General features: G+C 43.8%; 5 protein-coding genes across 5 annotated transcripts; 1 reads left to right on the forward strand and 4 right to left on the reverse strand.

Moving 5' to 3' along the window:
• Positions 1-2,092: 2,092 nt before the first annotated feature.
• LOC6536775 (chymotrypsin-1) lies at positions 2,093-3,058 on the forward strand. The gene is made up of 2 exons (XM_002097310.3): positions 2,093-2,749; positions 2,810-3,058. Exons 1-2 carry the CDS (start codon positions 2,114-2,116, stop codon positions 2,975-2,977), a joined length of 804 nt encoding a protein of 267 aa, XP_002097346.1. The 5' UTR covers positions 2,093-2,113; the 3' UTR covers positions 2,978-3,058.
• Positions 3,059-4,376: 1,318 nt separating this feature from the next.
• LOC6536776 (phosphoglycerate mutase 2) lies at positions 4,377-5,505 on the reverse strand. The gene has a single exon (XM_002097311.4). It carries the CDS (start codon positions 5,400-5,402, stop codon positions 4,524-4,526), a length of 879 nt encoding a protein of 292 aa, XP_002097347.1. The 5' UTR covers positions 5,403-5,505; the 3' UTR covers positions 4,377-4,523.
• LOC6536777 (probable cytochrome P450 313a5) lies at positions 5,402-7,510 on the reverse strand. The gene is made up of 7 exons (XM_002097312.3): positions 7,247-7,510; positions 6,993-7,193; positions 6,740-6,925; positions 6,611-6,683; positions 6,412-6,538; positions 5,796-6,360; positions 5,402-5,742 (listed from the first exon to the last, which is right to left on the reverse strand). The coding sequence occupies exons 1-7, from the start codon at positions 7,398-7,400 to the stop codon at positions 5,582-5,584; spliced, it is 1,467 nt and encodes a 488-aa protein (XP_002097348.1). The 5' UTR covers positions 7,401-7,510; the 3' UTR covers positions 5,402-5,581.
• A 181-nt stretch (positions 7,511-7,691) lies between these two features.
• On the reverse strand, positions 7,692-9,604 carry LOC6536778 (probable cytochrome P450 313a2). The gene is made up of 7 exons (XM_002097313.4): positions 9,395-9,604; positions 9,143-9,343; positions 8,892-9,077; positions 8,764-8,836; positions 8,583-8,709; positions 7,956-8,529; positions 7,692-7,895 (listed from the first exon to the last, which is right to left on the reverse strand). Exons 1-7 carry the CDS (start codon positions 9,549-9,551, stop codon positions 7,732-7,734), a joined length of 1,482 nt encoding a protein of 493 aa, XP_002097349.1. The 5' UTR covers positions 9,552-9,604; the 3' UTR covers positions 7,692-7,731.
• A 167-nt stretch (positions 9,605-9,771) lies between these two features.
• LOC6536779 (probable cytochrome P450 313a3) lies at positions 9,772-11,832 on the reverse strand. Its single transcript, XM_002097314.4, has 7 exons — positions 11,613-11,832; positions 11,351-11,551; positions 11,087-11,272; positions 10,949-11,021; positions 10,760-10,886; positions 10,132-10,705; positions 9,772-10,078 (listed from the first exon to the last, which is right to left on the reverse strand). The coding sequence occupies exons 1-7, from the start codon at positions 11,767-11,769 to the stop codon at positions 9,918-9,920; spliced, it is 1,479 nt and encodes a 492-aa protein (XP_002097350.1). The 5' UTR covers positions 11,770-11,832; the 3' UTR covers positions 9,772-9,917.
• Between the last annotated feature and the right edge of the window lie 12,379 nt (positions 11,833-24,211).

Below are 24,211 nucleotides of genomic sequence, written 5' to 3' on the forward strand. Positions count from 1 at the left end.
CCACGAAGCTGCGAGCCAGCGAACCGATTTGAACCCGAAATGGCTTTATTATATCGCCAGAGAGCGAGACTCCGTCCACAGGAAGTGTCTGGGGATCTGAATCCGACTCTGGCGCCTGTCGTGTCGCCTCCTGCCTCCAATTGTTAATTGGACCACCCTGTCACGGCATGACTTATCTGCAGACTTTATGCTTAATTCCCGCCTCTAATTTGCATGTGCGTGGTGCATGGTGCGTCTTCAGGGGACTCAAGGCTGACGGGTTAATCCTTGTGTTAACTCATTAGGCTTTGTTCTAGCGGGCCAAATTTAATCAAGAAAAATACACACCAAGACGTTTGTTGTACATTTTTATTAAATCCAGAAAAGTAAGATCTATCATTGGGTAGCTTATAGTGTTCATATAGTATTAGGTATCAGGAAGCAATGATATAAATTGAAACAAATCTTAAGCTACAACCACTTTGCAATATAAGCTGCTGAACATATTCGAGTTTGCACAACCAGTCGTCACAGAAACCCGCTTTAATGATGACGGCAAAAACCGCAGACGATGCTCAAAATTCCCACTAATAAAGTGCACTTTAATCATTTCGTCATCAGCAGTGTTCCCGAGACCATATGCTCCTTGTGAAGGGCTGGTGGATCGGTTCGGTGTTAACAAGATAAGCATCCTGCCCGTCGGCTCCGACGGGACGCCATCATTATTATGACATTTTGTTTGATTGCCTGCCCCGCTGGATGGCCCCGCTTCTGGGCCGTGTTCGCCAGTTGACCAGTTGGCCAGCCAACTTCTGTAGAATTGTGCGTGTGGCCCAGAAGAACTGGCCACATCCGATGTGGGCCTTCATTCTCGGTGCAATTTTTATGGGCTTTTTGTTTTCGGGATTTGTGTTCTTGTTTGTCTCTTTGCCGCCAACGTCTTCAGCTTGATTTATTGACCGAGTTCATAAAGCAGAGCCGCTGGTTTTATGATCTGTTCGGAGTGGGAGAACTTGCATTTTATGTGTGTACGTATCAGGCTAAAGTACAGTAGCAGATCAGAAAGAGTATAACTAGCCATGTTGATTTTAGGGTCAATCAAAACCAGGTTGGAAAAACTTTCCTCTGCATCGACTTGTATGCAAATGATTATGACTGATCCCCATATAAACGAACGGGATCAGTCTTGTTAGCCGAATGAGTTTTCCGCTTCGCAGGCAATTAATTTTCGCACTCGGTTGCAAGTGGAAAATTAATTGCGTGTTTTGCATAATCAGTAAATTGGTCGTTTATTTTAGTACTTAATTTGCCCAGTATCGCACCACAAGGAGCACCTCGGTCTCCCAGCGAATCACCCACTCCATCCACTCCACTCGTATTATAAATTATGACTGTGGACCCCTACACATGCAGCGATCTGGCATTGGCTCTGCGTCGGGGCATTGGCAAATTAAACAGATTCTTATTTGCAAATCAGATAAGAGATCATGCCACGGAACAGCGGCCAGAATTCGTATCTTCGCATTCGCCCAGATAAACAGATACTGATACGGTATGTGGCTAGAGCTGCCTTAATATTTATCGGTCGCGTGAGCGTGTTACCTAATTGATGACAACAGGTAGGCGCTTCTGTCAAGCCCAGTTTTATGATGGCATCGGAGGATCGCATCCCGGCCAGCTTATGATAACCAGGCACGCAAGGCGACAACTGGGCAGCTCGGAGCGGAGCAGCAGGAGATCCCGATGGACTACTGTTTGGCCCAGAATTTTTGAAAATGCTATAAATTACTTTGAGCTTACCTTTATTTATCTTTATTTATTATTATTACAATTATTTAAGTTTTTTACATAATAATGTTTGTTCAATAATATTTAAAATCTTTCTGGAACCTTAATTACTAGGTAGAGAATTTTGGTTCAGTGTATATAAGCACATAAGAGTTTTTTGTAGCAGATATTTGGGAAAGGTCGCCCCGATTCAGCCCACATTGCATTTCAAGATCACCAGAATTTAAATGTTTGCATTGCCAAATAATTGATAAGGCCGTTCTGCATGGAGATGTATAAAATGGATGGGTTGCAGTGGAATGCAATTCACTCGCAATACTTTAGACGAGAGATCGTATTTTTTAAAATGCTAGTACTTCAGCTTTTCTGCATGTTGTTCATCCTTCGGCAAGGACTAGCTGATGTGGAGACCCCGACCACCGAATCTCCCAATAGGATAAATGGTGGGCAGCGGGTGAACGAGACGGTGCCCTTCCAGGTGTCCCTGCAAATGCAGCGACGTGGACGCTGGCAGCACTTCTGTGGAGGATCCATTGTGAGCGGTCAGCACGTCCTTACGGCGGCCCACTGTATGGAGAAGATGAAGGTCGAGGACGTAAGCGTGGTCGTTGGGACGCTGAACTGGAAGGCCGGTGGACTACGTCACCGGGTCGTGACCAAGCACGTCCATCCCCAGTATTCGATGAATCCTCGGATCATCAACGACATCGCCCTGGTCAAGGTAACTCCGCCGTTTCGCTTGCAGCGATCTGATGTCAGTACCATCCACATCGGTGGCTCGGATCGCATTGGCGAGAAGGTTCCCGTCCGCCTCACCGGCTGGGGATCCACCACTTCATCGACTTCCTCGGCGACTCTGCCGGATCAGCTGCAGGCCCTGAACTATCGCACCATCTCAAACGAGGATTGCAACCAGAAGGGATTTCGGGTGACTCGGAACGAGATCTGCGCCCTGGCCGTCCAGGGTCAAGGAGCTTGTGTGGTGAGTTAATAAATAGTAGTACCATGCTAAGCGAAATCAATCATGATTTCCCAATTTTAGGGCGACTCTGGGGGACCCCTGATTAAGCCTGGTCTGCAGCCGCACCTAGTGGGAATTGTCTCGTACGGATCATCCACCTGTGCCCAGGGCAGACCCGATGTCTACACACGGGTGTCCAGTTTTCTGCCCTACATCAGCCAGGTGATCAACCAAGACTTGGCTCAATAAATACCCAACTGTAGCGCATAAATAAATCGAGCCTCTGCCCGAACTTGAGTGAATTCCTCGAAGTCTTGCATTCTTGGTCACATGCCCCCACTTTCTACGCTTTGGCGACTAATTAAAAATCTTGTTCAATATTCGCCACAGCCAGAGGGAGGGCGGAGGAGTGCGGCAGTCCGGGAGTCCGGGTGTCTTGGTGTCTGGGTGGAGTCCACAGAGTCGCCTCGACATCTTCGTGGTCTAGGCTTGGCCCGACTCCAGCGAATACTTGGGCTGCCGCCTGCCAGGGCGACCATGATAAATGCAAAAAGCAATTTATCGCGCATTTAACTCAATTCAGTTTCTTTATGGCAGCGGGATGTGGATGCGAGCATGAGGATGTGGAGACGTGGGGATGTGGGAATGTGGAGCCGGAGCGGTTGCTCGATGGAGCCTGCCACAAAGTTTCGCTGACACGCACACTGTTTTGCGAACTCTGGACTCCTCACCAAAGACCGGGCCTTGTAATTCGATATTAGATTTTATGCGCGACAAATACGAAGTGCAAACATTTTTATGTTCCCGCCGTTTCAATGCTGCAATTGGTATACCACACATATATATATTTTTACATGTATGTATATATAAAGTGGAAACGATTTGACGGGGCGCCGACTTTGACTTTAGCTTTAACTTCGGTCTGGGCTCGACTGCGGCTGTGTAATTAGGTTCAAATAATGTGGAGCTCACGCCTCTTCGCGCCACACTAGTCAGCAAGCTATTCCAGTTCAGAGAGCCGCAAAAGAAGGATGCTCCTGCAGAGGACCCCAGTTTGCCAGCAGAGTGCCCGTCTCCTAGCTCGTTTCACGCTCTCAATTTAGTGGATCAAAGCTCGCCACGCTCTGCGAGCCTAACACGGAAAATCTGGCCCCAAATGAACTCCCATATAGACGGCTGGCAGCGGGTCAAATGCGCATAAGAGTAAACCTAAGCCTAAACCAAAACCAAAACTCCAGCCACCCATCCCAACGCATCGCATTCTGAGGGAATCTGAGTCTCTTTGGCTGGGCACCAGGCTCAGCATATAAATTCATTTAGATCAATCAATTCAATTTGTTTGTCAATAAGCCCTAAATGAGTATTTCATTTAAACAAATTAAAATTCGACCCATTTGGAATGCCAGAGGCTGCTCGAACTCATCCCGCAGCAATTAAAATTGACGCGACACACTCGATTCCCTGATTTCTTAAACGAGCGCAATGGAAACACATATAAATATGGCTGGACTTTGGCTCAGACCGAGACCCAGACCCAGACCCAGATCTAGATCCAGACCCTGGGACCCAGAGCCGTCGCCAGAGTTCCAGAGACCAAGAGACCAAGAGACCAATGGCCAGCCCATCGTTGTTGACTCTTCATTGTCAATTAAAATCAAATAAATTTATTTGCTGCTTGACATTCGCCTGGCCACAGTGAGCACTTTCGATTCGCCGTTTTTGTTTGGCATACAAGTGCATTGAGCTGATTGCTCTGACCTTCTTCGGAGGTTGCTGGACATTCCGAAATCTCGGATCACTTGGCTTTGCCCTGGTTAGCCACCGACTCCATTGCCTTCTTGACCGTCTCCGGGTCGCCGAGGAACTTCAAGGTGGCCAAGGGCTTGATACTCTCGTCCAGTTCGTAGACGAAGGGAATGCCCGTGGGCAGATTGAGGCTCATGATGTCCTTGTCAGAGATGCATTCCAAGTGCTTGACCACGCCTCGCAGGCTGTTGCCGTGGGCGGCAATCAGGACACGCATTCCATCCTTGATTTGGGGCACTATGACCTCGTTCCAGTAGGGCAATGTGCGCTCGATGGTGAGCTTGAGGGACTCGGATTTGGGGAACTCCTCCGGCTTCAGTTGGTCCTTGTAGCGCGGATCCTCTGCGATGCAGGCGTAGTACTCGTGATCCTTCTCCATGGGCGGCGGTGGGGTGTCAAAGCTGCGGCGCCAGATCTTTACTTTCTCCTCGCCGAACTTCTTGGCGGTCTCGGCCTTGTTCAGACCCGTCAGTCCGCCGTAGTGGCGCTCGTTGAGCCGCCACGAGATGCACACTGGGATTTTCTTGTGCTCGCTGGACTTCAGGGCAGCCCTGAGTGTATCCTGGGCTCTGGTCAGCACCGAAGTGTGGGCCACATCGAACTCAATTTTGGCATCTTTGAGGGCTTTGCCGGCGGCACAGGCCTCCTGCTGCCCCTTCTCCGATAGCTTGGCATCGAACCATCCGCAGAATAGGTTCTTCTGGTTCCACTCGGACTCCCCATGCCGCACCATCACGATCCTGTACTTGCCCTTCTTCTCGGCCTGCTTTCCGCCGGCGGATGACTTTGAGTATGGGCAGAGGGCTTCGATGTTTGCCAGGCGACTCAGCAATTGGCCACACCACGAATTCCTGGCCAGAGCCAACATTTTGGGTCACTTTGAATTTGGAAGGGTATTGAGGTCTATGCGGTGTTCATTTCGAATGTGTTTTCCATTAAAACTGCCTGGGTGAACTTATGACAGTAAGGAAAGTTAGTTAAATTAAGGTTACTTTGATGTTTTTATTTCATACATTAAATAATATGGTAATATTGTTCAATGTTTCATTATACTCTACGGTTTACTGCTAGTGATGGTTGCACACCCAGCTTCATTGTGGTATTGTCTATAAACTGAAGGTCCTTATACAAAAAGGTTGTACTCAGCACATAATTTCGTAATATTTTAGCTAGAGCTAGCTTTGCGGATATAAGCGAAAGCTTCCAACCTGCGAATAAATAATATATTAATATTTATAAGAAATAATAAAGAAGTACCCACCTAGGCATGTTTTCTTCCCCTTTGAAAAAGGTAAATATGCATAAGGTTGCCTTGCTCGCTTATTTTCAGGCAGAAAGTTATCGGGATTAAATGCATTAGCCTGAGGTCCCCAGGTATCCGTATTACGATGGGTGTGAAATATGTCTATCATTATGGTTACGCCTTCTGGAATTTTATATCCGTTTGATAGTTGAATGTCCTGGGAAGTTTGTCTTATCAAGAGCGGAACGGCCGGTATCAAACGCATTGTCTCATGCAGAACTTGATCCAATTGCACTAATTTCTCAAGACTCGCCTGACTAACTTCAAATGCTCCTCCTGAAGGAAACACTTCCGTTAGCTCCTCAAATACTTTATCCTGGTAGTCGGGAAACATTGCTAACAGGATAAGCACATTGTTGACTGTGATAGATAACGTATCGGATGCGGCAAATATGATATTAGAGAATTCTCCCATTACGTCGTCATAAGAAAGATCTCCGATTCTGACAAGATGGAGAATGCGGTCAATTAATGCCGGTTCTGAGCTAGTTTTTGTGCTGCCACTCAGCCTTTTGTCAATTATCTGTAAGTATATTTTTTAGAAGGAAATCTCAGACTTCTTAGTTATAAGTACGTCTCTGATAAAGGCATTTGACTGCGTTGTGGCCTCTATACGTCGTTTTTCATAGCTAAATAGCTTTCCAAGATACTTGTTCCTGAGCCAAGGCATCACAACTCCAATGGGTATTAGGTTGTTGAGTCTATATAATCATATATATAAATATTATATGAAATTGGCTTGAATCAATGTTATCAGATAGAAATAATCATACGCCTTGTAGCTTTCCAACAGATTTCCGTTCTTGTAGTTGGCTTGATTTCTCACTTCATCGCCCATAGTGATTTCTGCAATTATAAAGCTAATGAATGAGAATATATTAGACTATAGACTATTTACTTACGAGCGGCTATTTTGAATGACCATTTATTAAGTTCTGGAAGTAAGTTCAACTCTCCCCGATCTACAAATTCACCCAGTAAGGTCACCAAGTAATTCGATTCAATGTTCAAAACTGGCACAAAACGTAGAACGGCATTATTCTTAAACGATGGGGACAAAAGTTTTCGCCGTTCATTCCAATGATTATCTATATTATCAATCGATTGCCATTTATGAAACAACAAATTATTCGAATTAGTTAGTTAGTTACTTACCCTTCAGAGTTAAAAGCCCCAGTCCTAAGCATGATGAAATGGCCTTGTCCACAACAGAACTCCTGTTGTTGCAATGGGGAGACATAAAAATATCCTCAAGAATCTTCGGTTCACAGGTGACCAGGACTGGTGTTATGCCAATCCAAGTCAATACCGTCTTTCCATACATTTTAAATAAAATGGTACGCAGGCGAATCTTTCCTGTGTGTAAACATTTGAAAAAGTTTCACTTGATTAATTCAGGAATAACATACGTTTAAGGCGAATGTAGTCAAATGCAAGTCCGACAAAGGGTAGTCCCATTGGTCCAGGCAACTGTAGCATCATAATGTAAAATCTTCTTCGTCTCCATAGGAAATACATCCATAAAATTATTGCAAGTGCCTCTAAAAATTGCAGTGTAAGCATCTCAATCTGCGATTTTGTTCAACTGTCGGGAATGAAACTTTGTGAGTTCGTACGAGCTTTATATAGGGAAACCATGCATAGCATTTAATTGCCCTAGAACATTTTGACCTTTTTGCACATTTTATGAAAATAAAAAAAGCTACCATTTCTCATTATATGTATACATGATCATTATTAAATGGAAAATTTCTTTAAAGCTTTGCCGTTAAAAATAGTGTCAGTATATTACCATTATTATATCATTATATTAAGATATTCAAAACAATGATACCGTTAAATTTTTAATAGATATAAAAAACTTCTTATAATCAATATGTTATAAATTTTAAAATTAAGAAGTTCGTCGTTGAAATGCTAATTGGGGTGACTGATTCATCTTCATGACCATATGATCGACGAATTCCAGATTCTCATAGGGAAAGCTAGTTTTTAGTTGGTAGTTTCTCAGTATCTTGACCAAAGCGAGCTTCGAAGACATCAGTCCATATTGCCAGCCTGAAACAAATAGAAAAAATGTTTTAAGAAATTAAACTTATACTTCACAAGGCAACCAACCAATGCAATTTCTCTTTCCCTTTGAAAAAGGAACAAAGGCATATGGATGCCTGTCTTGGATTTTTTTCGGTAGAAAGTTTTCGGGGTTGAACTGCGCTGCTTCTGAGCCCCAATAATCGCTGTTGCGATGTGTGTTAAATATGTCTACGACGATAAGCATTCCTTTGGGGATGACAACTCCATTTGAGAGCGGGAAATCCTGCAGTGTTTCCCTCGCGGAGATCGGAACGGATGGCATCAATCGCAGTGTTTCATTCAACACGCGGTCTAAGTAAACCAATTGTTGAAGATCGGTGTGTGTAACCTCGAAGTGTTTGGCCAAAGGGAAGTGCTCCTGAATCTCATTGAACACCATTTCCTGATGCTCGGGGAACATGGCCAGCAAAACGAGTGCATGATAAACCGTGTGGGCGCTTGTCTCGAATGCGGCGAGAACCATACTGCTGCATTCGGCACGTAACTCCATTAGGGATATTTCGTCATTACGAAAAAGTTCTAGCGCCCAGTGTAAAACAGTCCTTAGTTCAGACTCGCAATTATTTGCAGGGCTTGAATTCATCTTTTTGTCCAGAACCTGAATAGGAAAGTTGTAAAAATTTAAATCTTCAATTGACAATCTCAACTCACGTTGTTTATCATTTTATTTATTTCAGAAACGTCTCTTGCTCGCATTCTTTCAAGTCCGAATAGTTTGGAGACTATTTTATTTTGCACAAAGGGCAAGAAAATATTTATGATGGTATGCCTCAAAATCCTAAAAAATAGCCGTCTATATATGGAGAAAGGACAATATATTTGGTAGTCTTACGACTGATAGCTCTTCAATATTGTGTCGTCTTTGAAACTAGCATCTTTTGTAACATCTGTTCCCAAAGTGGTTTCTGCAGACAGTCAAATTTAAGTTCACCTCAAAATGATAATGGTTTGTTTACTTACGAGTAGCTATTTTAAATGACCATCGTATAAGGTCTGGAAGGACATCTACTTCACCCTTACTAACATTGGAGCCAAAGAAGCTAACTAGTAAATCCGTTTCGGCATTGAAAATGGGAAGAAAGCTGACCAAGATACTATGTTTAAATGCGGGATTCATCTGCTTGCGACGCGCCAACCACTTGGATCCTGAGGGAATGACATTAGTGAAATTTTATATAAATATAGACTGCTATAAGTATAGACAAATGTACCTTGTAGTGTCAGCAAACCGTTTCCCATAGAAAGTGCCATGGCATTAGTTGTCTGAGAGCTTCTGTTAATGCATAAGGGTGACGTGAAGACTTCCTCGGCAATCTTTGGATCTCTTGTTATCAAAATTGGAGTTGTGCCTATCCAGGACAGATATGTGGAACCGTACCTATCCATATACCTGGTTCTAATGCTCATATTGCCTGTGGATAAGGATATATTTTTTCTGATTCGAGTTCCTAAATCGCACTTACGCTTGCCAATGATTAGGTATCTTATGGAATTTCCAATCAATGGGAGTCCCATTGTTCCCGGCAACTGCAGCATCAGCAGGTATAACTTTCGTCGACTCCACAGAAAAAGGCTCCATAGAATTATACTCGCAGCGATCAGCAATTGCATGACTATCATTTTAACGAAGTATTTTTCATCTGCGGGAGATAATTGTATAATTTAGGTGGTTAGGTGGTTAACGAGTTCAGGCTAAGCTTTTGTCTAATAGCGTTACCCTAATATTAACCTATTTATGGCCTTGACCTCTCCTGCTTAATTACTTTGTATTTTTGTACACTTTCAAGCTATCATTTATTAAGAGGGTTCGCACCAAATATTAAAAAATACATACAACAAATTTTGGATTTATATTATATTTTTATATACTCGAACTAATAACACGTAACGTAATTATTTACGATAAGGCTCAGTAACAGAAAACTAGTCCCATCAATAATTTATATCTAGGAAATCTATTAAAAATACTTAAATGTAAAGTGTTTTCTAAGTCCGACGATGAAATTCTAGTCCAGGCGATTGAGCCAGTTTCATTCCCATGTTGTCAACGAATTCGAGATCTTCGTATCGATAAGAAGTGCTTACTTTGTAGTTTCTAAGTATCTTAGACAAAGCAAGCTTGGATGACATCAATCCGTATTTCCAACCTAAAATTATAGTGGTTAAAAAAAGTGAATTTTATGATGGCAAGCAAACCCACCTATACAATTTCGCCTTCCCTTCGAAAATGGAATGTAAGCGTAAGGATGCCTATCGCGCACATTGTCGGGCAGAAAGTGATCTGGGTTGAACATAGATGGGTTGGGACCCCAATGATCCCGGTTGCGATGGGTGGCAAAAATGTCGACCGCGATGGTGAGTCCTTTTGGAATGACCACCCCAGTGGATAGCCGGAAATCCTTGGTTGTTTCTCTCGGTGTAAATGGAACAGATGGAATCAAGCGCAAGGCTTCGCTTAACACCCGCTCCAGATAAACCATTCTCTGCAAATCGTCGTAGGTCACCTCAAAGTCGCCGGCCATGGGAAACAGCTCCTTGAGCTCCTGATAGATCGTATCCTGGTGCTCCGGGAACATGGCCAGCAGGGTGAGGGCGTGAAACACCGTGACACCAGTTGTCTCAAAGGCAGCGGCAACCATAGAACCGCACTCGGATCGCACCTCGTCTACGGACATTTCTCCATTGCGATGGAGTTCGAGGGTCTTATTAATCACAGAGCTAAATTCAGGATGTGAGTCACTTTTTGGCTTTGACACTAACTTATTGTCAACTATCTGAGGGGGGAAAGGGCTTAGGAAAGTAATCCAATTAAACCAGGCTAAACTCACTGTGCCTATCATCTTGTTAATTTTGGTCTGGGCCGAAGCTTTCTCCATATGAAATCCGCTCAGCGTTGAAATTAGCTTGTTGTGCGTGAATGGCAACACAACATTCATGACGATAATTTTCATTAGCCTAAAAAGGTACAATTATTTTTGATGTCAGTGCTCAACTTTTGCGGAGTCGGTTTTACTTACGTCTCGAAACTTCTCAAAACTGAATCGTTCTTGAAGGCCGCTTCTTGCTTCACATCAGTTCCTACTGTGGTTTCTGTGGAAAAACAACACAATATTGTTGTAGATATCCTAAACTATTTGAACGCTGATTTCACTTACGAGTGGCTATTCTAAACGACCATCTTACTATATCATCTTGAACCTTTTTTTCACCCTGACCGACTAATGAGTCCAGAAAGGCCACCAAATTTTTCGACTCAGCATTGAAAATGGGAAGAAAACTCAGCAAAACATTTTGCTTGAATGTGGGATTCAAGTTCTTGCGCCGTTCAGCCCACTTGGATCCTAAAATAAATGTAATAAATAATAAATAATTATGTTATTTTTAAGTTGAGGGTAAAGTTAAACCCTGTTCTCCAATACCTGCTAATGACATTATGCCATCTCCTGTAGAGCTAGCAATCGGTTTGGAAAGTAGGGAGCTCCTATTGAGGCAATCTGGGGACATGAAGATTTCCTCGGCAATCTTTGGATCCCGTGTCATTATTATTGGCGTGGGTCCAAACCACAACATACACGTTGAACCGTAAGTATCCATATACTTGGTCCGTATGCCGATTTTACCTATGGTTACAAAGTCTTCAATTAATAGAGTGCCTTTTTATCCAGGTTATTCAAAAATCACGTTTATAGATGATCAGGTACTCGAAGGCAGCGCCCAGAAGTGGAAGTCCTATGGGTCCTGGCACCTTAAATTGTAGCATATAGAGCCTGCGACGACTCCATAGGAAGCATATCCAGAAAAACACTGCCACAGTTAAGAGCAGTTTAAACGTATCCATGATGAGGATTCTATTCTGAACTCGAAGTAAACAAACACCTTGAAGTGGTTCTAAGCACTGTTTTGTCTCGGCGAATTCGGCAAAGGTTTTATACGAAAGTAGAAGTGCTTCTGTGGTCAAATAAATAATAATAGGTATTATGGTGTGCTACCAAAACAATGTTCGACTTTGTAACCTTTTTAGGCGCTTAAAAAAGTTCTGATTCGGTCAATAGCCGGCCGTCTAAAGGTAACTCAAACGTTTTGCGGTCAGAGTACATCCGCACTTTAGGAGGCCCAACAACCTCCTCAATCGCCCTACGATCCATCATCCCAACCACTGGGTGTAAGGCAATTAAGCCCGAATCTCGTCAACCGCTTACGAGTCTAAGGCGAAGCTTACCAGGCTATATAACTAATCTGTAGACAAACTGAAATAAAAAACCTATAGACAAGAAGCTGCTAGGCCACAACAGGTAAATCACTATCGAAGTGCGCGCGGGGCAATTAAAGTCACGAAAAATGTCAGCAGCGATAAATTATTTTTTAAGTGCGTTCCCCCAAAAAGTTGTCAAAAAGTGTTAGAAATTTTCACCGCAAGCTGGGAGGCAAAGGCAAAGTCGATGCGTGTTGCCTTGCTGTCCCAAGGTGTCTGTGTGCCTCAAGGTGTGGCATGCTGCCCACGAGCGTGGACATGGACACGGCACACGCAAGCTCCACAGATATTTGGGTGAATTGTGGTTACCCAGACTCTTTGGGTCTTTGGAAAGACGTCTGATAGCCGCGCGATAAGCAACATTACCGTACAATTTTCAATTAACGCGCAGGGGAAAATTCAAGGGGGAAAATGCTGTGATAAATTCCACAGAGCCTCGACCCTGGCGCTTGCAGGCACAAACTGTTCGCCGGAGCCCCAACAAATTGTCTAATCTAATGCCCAGCCTGGAGCCCAGAGGAGCTGAAGATGGAGCTGCAGCCCGGAGGAGGACGACATCGTCGTGGTGCTCCAGCCAGGTCGGAACTGATCCATGGTAGCCGTTAGTGTCGTCGGCAGTGAAAAGTTGTCGACCTGCACTGGCAAAATATAGTAAATAGAGAATGCAAAAAATAAGCAAAAAAGGCACGCAAATCCAGGCAAATAATCGACAAACGTCCAACTAGCCAACCGAACGTGGTAGACGATTTATCATCTCGACTTGGGCTTCAGTTTCGCCTCCAGTCCGGTGGCCGTAAAAGCTTCTTTATGGCTGCTTCTGTGCTCTGGACCCTGGACACAGGTTCTACCTTTTGGACAGAATGGAAATCCCGCTCGCCGGGCACAAATCTTTAATTTTATGTTTGGGCTTACTATGCCCACTTGCAATGACATGTTTTCTTATTCGCTTTGTTTTAGCTGCTGTTTTATGGATCTTTAAATGATTTATATGCATGAGTTGGGGGATATTTGAAAATAAGTAATTGCATTATAAAAAAAAAAATATAATAGAATAATTCTTGTGTAAATAGGCTTTTATTCTTATTACAGCTTATTCTTATATGGTCTTTGCTCTATATAACAAAAATATAAAATAGATATGAAACACAATGTATAAGGTACACTTCATTGTTTTAAGATCCAACGTTTTATTACTGAATACTGAAATAAGTCTAGGTCGTAATATGTCTTTTTATTGCTATTTCGTTTTGCCTATATTATAGAATACAGACTTTTATAGAGACTGCAATCGCTAATGGCTGGATGCAGTGGGTGCTACTTCCATTTTTTTTATATTTCTTGGGTCAAAGCTCACGATTGAAGAGTAAAAGATTACTTTCAATGCACTTTCGACTCGCACCCTCGAACTTAATCAACTTTTCAATTTTCCTTGAGCAAACAAATGCAACGCAAAAAGTGTCTTACCATTTTTCCTATTAGATGCGGCGCTTTCATCATTTTCTGGAGGCGCGTGAGGAGTTCAAAGGCTGCCCAAATGACATCCGTATGTGGCCGGTGGCTTGCCAAAATAATGCCGCTTCTCCACTGGCGCATCTGTGTGCATGTGGCAGTGGCTACTGCACAGCTGCAACTGCAACTGCAGCCCCAATCGAGATGGAGATGCATCTGGTGAGCACACACGTCCGCTGGCCATGAACTTTGCTCGCCTAACCCCTTCCTGCCATTGAACGCTGAATTTCGGATTGGACCTGCGGCAATTTGAGCACCTGGCGGGCCCCATGTGAGCGCTTCCAGAGATCATTTTCCGTTTTCCCCAGCGCCGCGAATCGAAGTACATTTGCGTAAATTGAAAATGAAGCAGAAAAAGGATTCAAACACCTGCAAAAATTATAACAGTGGAGCGACTACTTAAGTAATGCCAGAGAATAACTCGAAACCTAAGCCATGTATGGAAAGCCCACTCCCAAGAACTCCTCCCTGCAGATTGTGTGGGTGTGTGAAGTAGGGCTAAGCTCCAAGGCTTGGAGGTGATGCGTGCGGGTTCAGGCCTTAACTTCCGAGATCCCCACCCACCTGGCGACGTGGACATGGACATGCATGCGATTCCATTTTGATAATAATGGCACAGCACAGCCAAATAATTATAATGATCGTGATCACAATCAGCGATGGGAGATGACTAAGCAATTTACCGTTTCTAAGCCGCGTATAGATTTCTGAGGCCAGACCCCGGGCACATCTTCAATGAAATTTCAGGTCAATTGTCTTGCGGCGGCTGCGTTTGGGTGTTTGTGTCTTGCGGTCTGGGATCCGAACTCCAAACCCAAACCGAAAACCGAAAACCAAACCCGAACCCGAACCTGGGACCCAGAACCAGAACCAGACGTGGACCGCAGCCAGTTCTTGCCCAGTTCAATTGGATTTTCTTTTTTGTTTTTCGCATTTTCGTGCTTGCGGATTCTCCGACATCTAAACATCGATCCCCTTCGATCCCCCTGAACCATCTCCTCCAGATATCCCAGAAGACCTGCCTGCGTAGGCGCTTTCACAGATTAATTGAAGTCATAAGCAATTGTAAACTTATCGTTTTCGGTCCGTCGATCCGATCCATCCACCAACTGGATAATTCTATAATATTTTCTCTGCGGTTTCTCCATCGCATCGCATCGGGCAAAAGCCGGCCTTTATCGATTTGCAGTTTGAGAATGGCTGGTGGTGTTGGCGTTTGGTTATTTTGTTGCTATATTTGATTGTGGCACACTTTGCGCAATTATTTGATTGCGTTTCTATTAAGTCCCGATACAGTTCAAGAGGTCAACAATCAGAAGCCACTCCATTGCCTGCGTTTATTTCTCTGGGTTTCGGGGTTAAGTTATTTTTCCTTGAAGAATAAAACAAGATATTAAATAAATGTATTGCCATTCTAAAAACAAGGTACACTTCTTCACTGTGCAAATAAGTAATTACTTGTTTGATTCTATTCAAATTTAACTACAAACAAGAGAATGAGCATATATGAATGGGAAAATATTCAATTTAGGGATTCATCTTCAGGAATATCAATTGCTGGAAGTTAGCCCGATCCAATTCCATAAATCTGTCACTTGGCGGCTATTACCCATACGCCCCGCCATCCAGAGCAACAATGGCAATAATAAAGTTTGGCAAGTGCGTGGCGATGCAGCCCATCCGTGACAATGGAGGAAGCGCCAAAGGCAGCAATTACGGAGCGCGTCGGGACGAAAGGATAAGGATAAAAGCAGGATGCTCAAATATGGGTAATAAATGCGGCACGGCAAGATGATACACTTATCCGCCGCCACACGCACCCACATGATGAGCTGAGAGGCAACCGCTAATGGAAATATGACAAGGAAGCCACGCTCCATCCTTCAGGCAGGCACATATGCAAATGGCACGATAAATGTACATATGAGAAGGATGTGCGCCATGTGAATTTAGTGGATACGGAAGCTCTGCGGCAGTTAAACATGGCGTCTTGCGATTTTATTGCCGCCTCGAAAGTTTGCCCACGCTTTGTGGCATAAATGAGCCCACGAGGATGTGGCAGATACGGCAGGGAGCCAAGGCGAATTGAAATTCATGGGGCAAACCCCCAATCTCGGAGCTCTGAGCTCGGAGCGTGCCCGAAGCGTTAATCTGAATCAGAGTACATATGGGCCTAGATGGTTATGGCCAGAAGGAAACCCCATCCGAATGTCTAACATATGTTTACTTGTTGTTCACTCGTGTTGTGCCAGCTAAATTGCAGGCAAACAATTAAAATGTTTATGCTACTCAAATTGAAAATTAATTGCTGGCATTTCGGCAGCTTCTTCTGCGGTTTTAATTAATTTTTTTGTTTGCCCAAATTACGCACATATGCAAATTATAGAAATCTTGCCGAGTCAGTCTCCTCCAGTACAGCTGTAGATATGCCTCAGTGGGAGAAAAATCATTAGCAGATTGATAAATGGACTTTCGCCGCAAATTTGACAAATTTGCTAATCAAACAGAATGCTGGCAGGACGTCTTTCACTTGGACTCTCTCTCCTGCTGCCGTTCGACAGTTGAAAGGTGTTTTTAATTACTCCGAGTAGTTGACAAAGGAACAATTAAGGTTCAACTGGGACAGCTCAGGACAGCACAGGACAGCATTTAGCCAAATGGAAAAGTGCAAATATTGTCAGAATCTTCAGGACGAATCCTCCCAGGCAGAAGGGTGAGTGTGAGAGAGTGAATGTAACCCACACAGGACCAGAACATCATTAGTGCCCCCACGGAAAATGGCAGGGGGATGGGAATGCACGACTTTTCGTCCTTCAAAGACGAACTCGAAGACGAAGGCGCTTCTGGGCCTGGTATTTGGGAAAATTGACATTTCTGCAAACGGCTGGCGCAATGCAAACAGCACAGAACATCCCCGGCCAGGGGAAGCGAGATTTTCTAAAACTAAAATAATTTGCTAATATTTGCACAGCAACGGCGCAAAGTTGAGACACAGTGCGCCACATCATTAATTATTTCAGTCACAAGCTGCGAGATTCCTTGGCAGTGAATGAAGCTCGAATCGGACTGCCAACGGCTTGCCTTCAAAAGGTGGTTAATTAATAGGAATCTTCGCTGAGGAATTTCGCAATTTTACATTTTTGACTGCCTGCCAATTTCTATATTAGTTTAACGGGAATGCGAAACCAACCAGTTCCTATTGATTAATGAAAAATGAGTTTATAGAACGTGGTTAACAAGAATGGGATGCAAATGGTGCAGCGGAGAGAAAGTATTCTCTAAAACAGCCATACATTTATTTAGAAATAAAGAACTAATAAAATTAATAATTATTATTTGCTTTGCCCTATGCATGAATACATACACTTTTAGGTTAAGGATTTAAAATAGACCATTGGTATATTCTTGAAATATATTTTGGAATTTTATATCTTTATGAAACATACACAATTTCCTTTTCAATCATCTGCCATAAATTCTCCAAACTGATGGTTTCCATAAAGCAAGTTAACATTCTGTTAGCTAGCAGCCAGCCGCTCCTGTTAGATAAGCCAACTGGAAAACTACCCGCTGAAATGACGAGTCGCAATAAGAACCGTTCTTAACGAAACTCGATTCCACTCAATGCGCACTCACTCAACGGCTGGCCACGCCCCTTTGAGAAACTGTGTGTATTTGTGGGTCTTCGAGAGCGGAGCAGAGCTCTTTTTTATTTGTTAATCAAATACTGGGCTCCCCGACCGCCCCCCTCCAATTTGCCACCGCTCGAGCGAGATGGAAGATAATGTTTCCGTGAGTGGGGGTTTTGAAATTGGAAAATTTGCAAAGGAAAGCGGCGAAACAAGAGAATTTCCCAGTTGGCGACCACAAAGGCAGCAGTAAAGTGGAGCGCACGCGGCATCCAAAAAGCATCGATGGCATCTCACGGATACGGCTGAATTTTCCATATTTAAACACTCTTCTCGAATATATAGTGCGGCTTATCTGGCCGATTTCTTGCTCGCTTATCACTGTTTGGATTGTTCATTTTTTAGTGCTGCCCGATTCGGTTTGGTTTGCTACAAAATTATTATTTTTCCGGGAATCCTTATCAGCAGAGCGTAAAAAAATGGACTATAAAGTATAGTTGAGAACATATATAGAGAGTGACCTAATCGAGAATGAGATAATTCCGAACAGAGGCAGATTTCGAATTTTAAACTATTTAGATCCTATTATTTTTAGCTTGCCCCCAAAAACCTCTAATCGGCGCAATTAATAAATGACTGTTTTGCCAATAAACTGAGCAACCTCTCACCCTTATTACCCTTTAAACACAAGATCCTTGAACTCAAACAGCCAAGATGCTGCTTCATCAAAAGATGCTTAGTTTCCCTTTTTTCCTGAACGAATTTTGGGCGCAAAGTACCCGAAAAAAATTAATTTCTTTAAAGAGTTCATCAAAGGCAGGCCAAATGGAAAGGAGAGGGTAAAAAATGGGTAAAGGGATGATGCTGAGGAGGGATTCATAGGGCGATCATCGCAAGATCAAAGATGCTCGGCCTTTTAGCGCTGACTCCTTTGGAAGGAGCAAACTCAAGAAGCGTGTGCACTTCTCTACTTTTTTAGGGTAAAATGTTGAACTTTCTTTATTAATTACTGCTGACATGGAGCGGGGCTCAGAGGTGACAAGCTGTTTTGGTCCAGTTAAACAACTGAACTTCGTGCGTCTGATGGACATTTGACCGTTAGAACTGGACCAAAACGGAGATTTTCATGGGAAACTTTTAGATTCTAAGCCATTTACAGGAAAAGTGGAAACATCCTTATCGCCTGAAGAAAAATAAAGCACAAAAAAAAATACAAGACATTTTTGCATGTGGTCATTCTATTGGTGGAAACATAGCTCTGGAAACTACCATGGAAAAAATGAAACCGAATTTTTCGCCAAATCACAGGCAGAACATAAAAATCGAATTAGTCCCGGCGACACATCAAATTGAAAATTATAATTAATGATGCTGGCCGCGGAACAGCAACTGTAACTATGGCATTTTCTGTTTTCCGGACATGGAAAAAATGGGTGCAAAAAGCGGCGCATTGAATTCAAAAATCAAACGGAAATTAACGCTGAATTCATTGAAAATGTGCCAAAAATAATTGTCAAGCGGAACGTGGTGAGAGGAGGCACTTTCGGGAGGGGGAAAACAGCAAGGGGAGGTAGCGCGGTTTTTGCATATGCGTTTTCATGGAAAATCACACCCCGGTGAAAATCCCTTGGGCCGAAAGTAGAGTGTGTGTATGCGTGCGTGTGCAGTAACCTTTGACCCAGTTTCTTGGGCTCTGCTAATATTTTCGCTTACCTTTTGCATATGCATGAGCCGCCGTCTTGATTCCTTTGAAAATAAAACAACAGCATTGAAAGCAAGCAAATTTGTTTTCCTTCGCGAAGGGAAAAAGAAAAGCCGCGTGGCATCACTTTTTTGTTCTCAGCTCGGAGTTGACTTTATTATATTCATAAATATTTATTGACAGCTCAGATGGGAATCTGGCGAATACAATGGGCTGTTTTGGATTTGTTTTGTTCGATTTGCCAGCCCAAGGAGATTTTCGCCAAATTTTCATTAAGATTATGCTGCATTTTTGGCACCTTTGAGGGCTTCTGATGCACCAAAGTATGAATAGGGAAAATTGTATTTATTATTGATGGAATTTCGATGCCAAAAACTGGAAATTCGACAGCGAAGTCCCGCCAAAAACTCTCGAGACTTGAAAGACCTCAAATATACGTTACGTTTCGCTTAATATGATTCGGAATCTCAACAATAAAGCGACAAAAGTAAATCACACTTTTATAAAGTCTTAAAATCCAATCTAATTGAAGGTTTGCAATCGTAGGATCCTTTGTACATATTCCATTTGGTAAGCATCATAAAAATATACTGCTCTCGGATCTTCCTCCCTCTCTAACTCCCTCGATCTGCAGCTAATTGAATCCGGTCAAGTATCTGATAGAGAGCCATCTGCCCCGAATGCGGAACAAACGACTATCTCAAGTCCCTGAAGATATGCCAATGGCGATACGATTGTCATGGCCGTAAATGCTGTCACGCATAATAAGCTGTCCGGCAGCGCAATTTGCGATTTCAGTTTTATGGATTTCTAATGAAAAATCACATCAGCGAGCGTTATTTCTTGGGACACACCTGGACAAATAGTGAAGCAACCCTTCGGTGTGGACAAGATGACCCGATGACCCCGCAACGTCTTTTGCATTTGCATACAGCAGGATTTTCGAGGGCTTTTATTCCTATTTTTGGGTGCATGATTTGTGTAATTGTCCTCAAAAGTAAAACTACATTTTTTGGGATAAATCGAGAGAATTTTTTATGAAATTTCCACCATTCTCAGGGGTTCTCACAGAGAGGGACAAACAGTCGTGTTAAGTGAACCATTTGATTTTTATTCTACCCCCGGCTCTACTCTATTTAATTAATAGTACAATACCGTTTTGCGAATTCTGATCCTTGGAAAACGTCATCATTTTGTTGTGATTGACACTTCGCTGGCACTTCAATCAAAATTCCATTATTATTTCGTGTGTGTTTTTTAATTGTGTTTGACAAAGTTGCGAAACAAGATGTTAACCCCGAGGGTTGACTCCGAAGTGGAGGCAGGGATGCAGCAGCATCTTGAGAAAAGATCAGCAGCTGCCCTTGTCGCAGTGAGATCACCGAAAACTGACATTTGACCATTGGTCAAAGGGTTGGCCAGCTCAAAGTTCGCAGCAGGATTATGGGAAAGGGTTAGACCTAATGATGCACTCGGGGAAGCTGGGAATTTCCCGCTCCCGCTAAATTGAAGCCTAATCAAAACATCTAGCGCAAAGTATCAAATATCGTCCAACTCTTGCCGCGGTTTTAATCGAGTCGAGCAATCTGAGGGAATTTTTTATTGCCTCTGGCGGGATAAAATCATCTCAAATTGGGTTATAAAATTACAATTGCGGTTGCCGAACAAGAGAGCGCAAAAAATGGGTTTACTAATGCTCGCGGTTTTGATTTCAAAGGATGCTCGCTGAGGGATGCGGTGAAGTCACCGAAACTGATACAGATCCTGGGCAGGATCTCCTCCTGCCAAGGGGTTGCAACTGAGGCAACGAGTTGCGTTCGAGTCGCGACATTTGCGGATATTCTCTGTTTGTTTCTTTTTTCTATATTAGCCCCGAGTATCGCATTACGCAGCTGATTGCAATCTGTTAACCCGTATTTGTCAGCCTCTGGGCAATCGAAATCAAAGTCGGCGTAGAAGGGGAAGTGCCGCGTGCCTTTCTGGGCCGCAGCTCAGGTATTATCTAATTACCGCATTAGCCGCATCAGGATCGACTTCTATTCCGCATAGAAGACAGACACAGACACAGACATCTGCCGTGGGTGTGGACCGAATAGGAAATAGTTTAAAACCCGGCTCCTGGCCGGCCAGTGATGATGTCTTTGTCTCGTCCAGAAGGTGTCGCCCATTGTTGTGCAAGGTGACACACCTACCCGAGAGCCATTGTCTTCCAGTTGCCATGCCTTCTCGGTGATTTACGGGCTGACGAAAGGAAAGGACCTGAGGCGGGAGCTGCGGATGCGGATGCGGACACCTCCTACGCAGGTCCACTGTTTGTCCGGCTACCAAAATAATTGACCATATTTATGGACATTTTAGCCTTTTATGTCTTCATGTCGGCACACTTCCCTTTGGTCGTCCAGAGCTCATTCATTGCTTGCCCAACGGTTTCGCATGGGGGAATACAACTATTTTAGTCTAGTTTTTCCACTCTCGCCTCCCATGCCGCGTGCTAAATGTCTAAGCAATTGTTTTAGGCCGTGTTTTTGTGGCATCCGAACTTCCTTCCGTAAGCAATTTCATGCTCATTTTGAGGGCGTTCTAGCTGGGCCCATTGTCTTCAAGCTGACCAGATGGTCCGAGTGTGAGAATTGGGCACAAAAAGGTGTTAATTGAGGGGGTCCAAAGATTTACGATGGAGTCACTGCGAAACTCAACTATTTCGGCACTATTTTACATAAATATTTACATGAGAAAAACCTTTGCTACCACCCTTAACCCTGCCCCCGGTCCAAGATCACCAGACAGCTTGACCCCTTTCAGTTCCTTGGGTACTGGGCTTTTATGAAATCGTTTGACAAAAACACGAGAAGAAACTCTGCTTTCGCAAGCAGTAGTATTAAAATGTCAGCCCCCGGTGGCAAATGTCAATACAAGGGGTCCAGTTCCCCCAGTTCCGTCAATTATTTTATTATGATTCTCCTCTGTATTTGTATTTTTCTTTCCCCCCCAGAGCTCAAGTCGCTTGGGTTTCCCTGCTCATTTGTTTGTCATTTGCCGACTTCGAACTGCCGGCTAATTGTGGCTGCTTTTGCTTTTTGCTTAATGCATTTTGATTTTGCAACTGCAAAACAGCAGCAGCGGCAGAAGTTCGTGATCTGTGGCAATCGCTTGACATTTACAAGGCGGCGGACTTTTGTTTTTAATTAGACGACTTGGAGTCGGATTCGGATTCCGATTCGGCATCGGCATCGCAATCGGAGTAGGAGTAGGAGTAGGAGCTGAAGCCAAACTCTGGCTGGGTGGTCTCTGCTCCGTGGCTGATTATCGACGCGAGGGCTTAGATCTTTGCCGTCGATTAAGCTGCTTAATGCCATTAACATGATTAAGAGCCAGCAGCCCCACTTTGTGGCCGCTCCACATGATGTCGCCACATAGGAAATCCCATTGAGTGGGCCAATTATGAGCGATCCCATCCATTCCCATTCCCATTCCCAGCTTCCAGCACAGGAGTTCCGATCGGCTAATTGAGCAATTGAACTCTGATCGCAGTCGGCGTACGATTGTGTCTTTAATTCATAATCAAATGATGGAAAACGGAATTGCCAGGGGCACTAATCTCCTTGCTCTCGGCCTAGTAGCGGTCAGTTCAGAACTATCCCGTTTGGCGGGCTCTGTGTTAGGGGTGAGTGCTTTCGGGTTCGTCGGTGTCAAAGGTCAAAATGGACGAAAACTTCTCATGGGTCAGCTTGAGACTTTAAAATAAATCAGGAACCAACTCGATTTCGGACACGGAAAAACGGGTTTTACTACCAATTTCTGCTCCGTTTTTAGTGCATACTTCCCGAGCTTGACCTTTGAACTTAGCCCAAAAATCCAGAACGGGCCAATAATTCCAGTCCATCCTAGAATAAGTCGAGTGCATGGGTATGCGGCCTGTGGGAAATGTTCTCGAATTTAGCCAGCTGCTTGCCGCATTTCAGAAACAACTTTTATCAAAAGAACGCGCAGATAACGGCGGGCAAACAGAACGAATTTGCCCGAAACTTATTTACACTTAGCGGCAACATTTGTTTGGCATTCCGAATATCTCAAAGATAGTGCAAGATCCGTGGGATGCCATTCGGATTGCAGCAGACGGCCGGCGGAATCTAATTTTATGAATGAACCAACTGAGTCGAGGGCCGAAGGAAGTGCGAGTATGCGTAATGCAGTAACAAGTCAACAAGCCAACTAAACTTAAACTAATGAATGCGATGGCTCTCGGCACCGCATTTAAACACAGTTTATCTGGGGGCAAACATTTGCCATGATAATAGTGATGAATACATTGCATCTGGGTCGGGTCGTTCGCGAGATAGTTATTCTGCAGGTGAGCGGACCGTGTGGGAACCACAGAACCTCTGCTGGTAGCCCAGATCTCTGAGTCTCGGAAGGTGGGCAAAGTCAGAGCGGAAGTCCAAGTCCTGATAAGAGTGGTTCCGATGTGGAAACATCTGGGGCTTCGCTTTGCATATCCCACCTCCACGCCCTATGCTAATGCCATTCGACACATCCGGGATCGCTTATGTTCTGTGATATACTATAGTCTTTCAGCTCAGCCGGTTAATTACCTTTTAGCGTGAGTGAGTGAGTGACCAGTTGGGCCGATCTGCGACAGGAACAGAAACAGAAGCTCGAAGCTCAACTGCACCGGAACCCTGACACCCAACACCCGGGTATTTTGCCCCTTTCTTGCCGTTCTGCAACTAAATTGCCGAAACCCAATAATTCTCACATTCGCCGCTGACTTTGATTGCTCCTTGCGGTTTCCAATTTCCAGGAGGGATCGAACGTTCGCTCGACAGAAGGGTTGAGGGTAAGGGTGGTTCGGCTGCCCAATAATATTTAATAACAATTGATATAAATATTGAAAGTATTATTGAGTCATAATATGGACTCCTTCGCCCTTACGTTGGACATGAAATTCGACTCGCTTGTGGCATTTCTGATCCCATGTAATCTCATCTAGCTTATCTTGGACTCAGTTCGCCTCATAAATTACATTTGAACTGCTCAATTTTCAGAGCTATTCTATGCGGCGATAAAGGCTTATCGCAGTGAGAAAATTATAACTAGAGAAGATAGTCCAGCTTCGAATTTCAGATCACAGCTCGTGGAAATCGTAAATAAATCGGCAAGAAAGGGATTCTTAAACTTGGTAGTATCT

The sequence above is a fragment of the Drosophila yakuba genome, chromosome 3R (genome assembly GCF_016746365.2).
Source record: "Drosophila yakuba strain Tai18E2 chromosome 3R, Prin_Dyak_Tai18E2_2.1, whole genome shotgun sequence".
Classification (NCBI taxonomy): domain Eukaryota; kingdom Metazoa; phylum Arthropoda; class Insecta; order Diptera; family Drosophilidae; genus Drosophila; species Drosophila yakuba.

What these genes read in the sequence shown, in the direction of transcription:
- LOC6536776 (XM_002097311.4), bottom strand. Translation starts at nt 5,402, where the DNA reads ATGTTGGCTCTGGCCAGGAATTCGTGGTGTGGCCAATTGCTGAGTCGC.
- LOC6536775 (XM_002097310.3), top strand. Translation starts at nt 2,114, where the DNA reads ATGCTAGTACTTCAGCTTTTCTGCATGTTGTTCATCCTTCGGCAAGGA. An exon ending in AGGGTCAAGGAGCTTGTGTG is followed by an intron (nt 2,750 to 2,809) that starts GTGAGTTAATAA and finishes TCCCAATTTTAG; the next exon opens with GGCGACTCTGGGGGACCCCT.
- LOC6536777 (XM_002097312.3), bottom strand. Translation starts at nt 7,400, where the DNA reads ATGCTTACACTGCAATTTTTAGAGGCACTTGCAATAATTTTATGGATG. An exon ending in GGGGCTTTTAACTCTGAAGG is followed by an intron (nt 6,926 to 6,992) that starts GTAAGTAACTAA and finishes TTGATAATATAG; the next exon opens with ATAATCATTGGAATGAACGG. An exon ending in CTGTTGGAAAGCTACAAGGC is followed by an intron (nt 6,539 to 6,610) that starts GTATGATTATTT and finishes ATGATTATATAG; the next exon opens with ACTCAACAACCTAATACCCA.
- LOC6536778 (XM_002097313.4), bottom strand. Translation starts at nt 9,551, where the DNA reads ATGATAGTCATGCAATTGCTGATCGCTGCGAGTATAATTCTATGGAGC. An exon ending in CGGTTTGCTGACACTACAAG is followed by an intron (nt 9,078 to 9,142) that starts GTACATTTGTCT and finishes TCATTCCCTCAG; the next exon opens with GATCCAAGTGGTTGGCGCGT. An exon ending in ATATTGAAGAGCTATCAGTC is followed by an intron (nt 8,710 to 8,763) that starts GTAAGACTACCA and finishes GCTATTTTTTAG; the next exon opens with GATTTTGAGGCATACCATCA.
- LOC6536779 (XM_002097314.4), bottom strand. Translation starts at nt 11,769, where the DNA reads ATGGATACGTTTAAACTGCTCTTAACTGTGGCAGTGTTTTTCTGGATA. An exon ending in GTCGTTTAGAATAGCCACTC is followed by an intron (nt 11,022 to 11,086) that starts GTAAGTGAAATC and finishes GTTTTTCCACAG; the next exon opens with AAACCACAGTAGGAACTGAT. An exon ending in GGGAAGGCGAAATTGTATAG is followed by an intron (nt 10,079 to 10,131) that starts GTGGGTTTGCTT and finishes CTATAATTTTAG; the next exon opens with GTTGGAAATACGGATTGATG.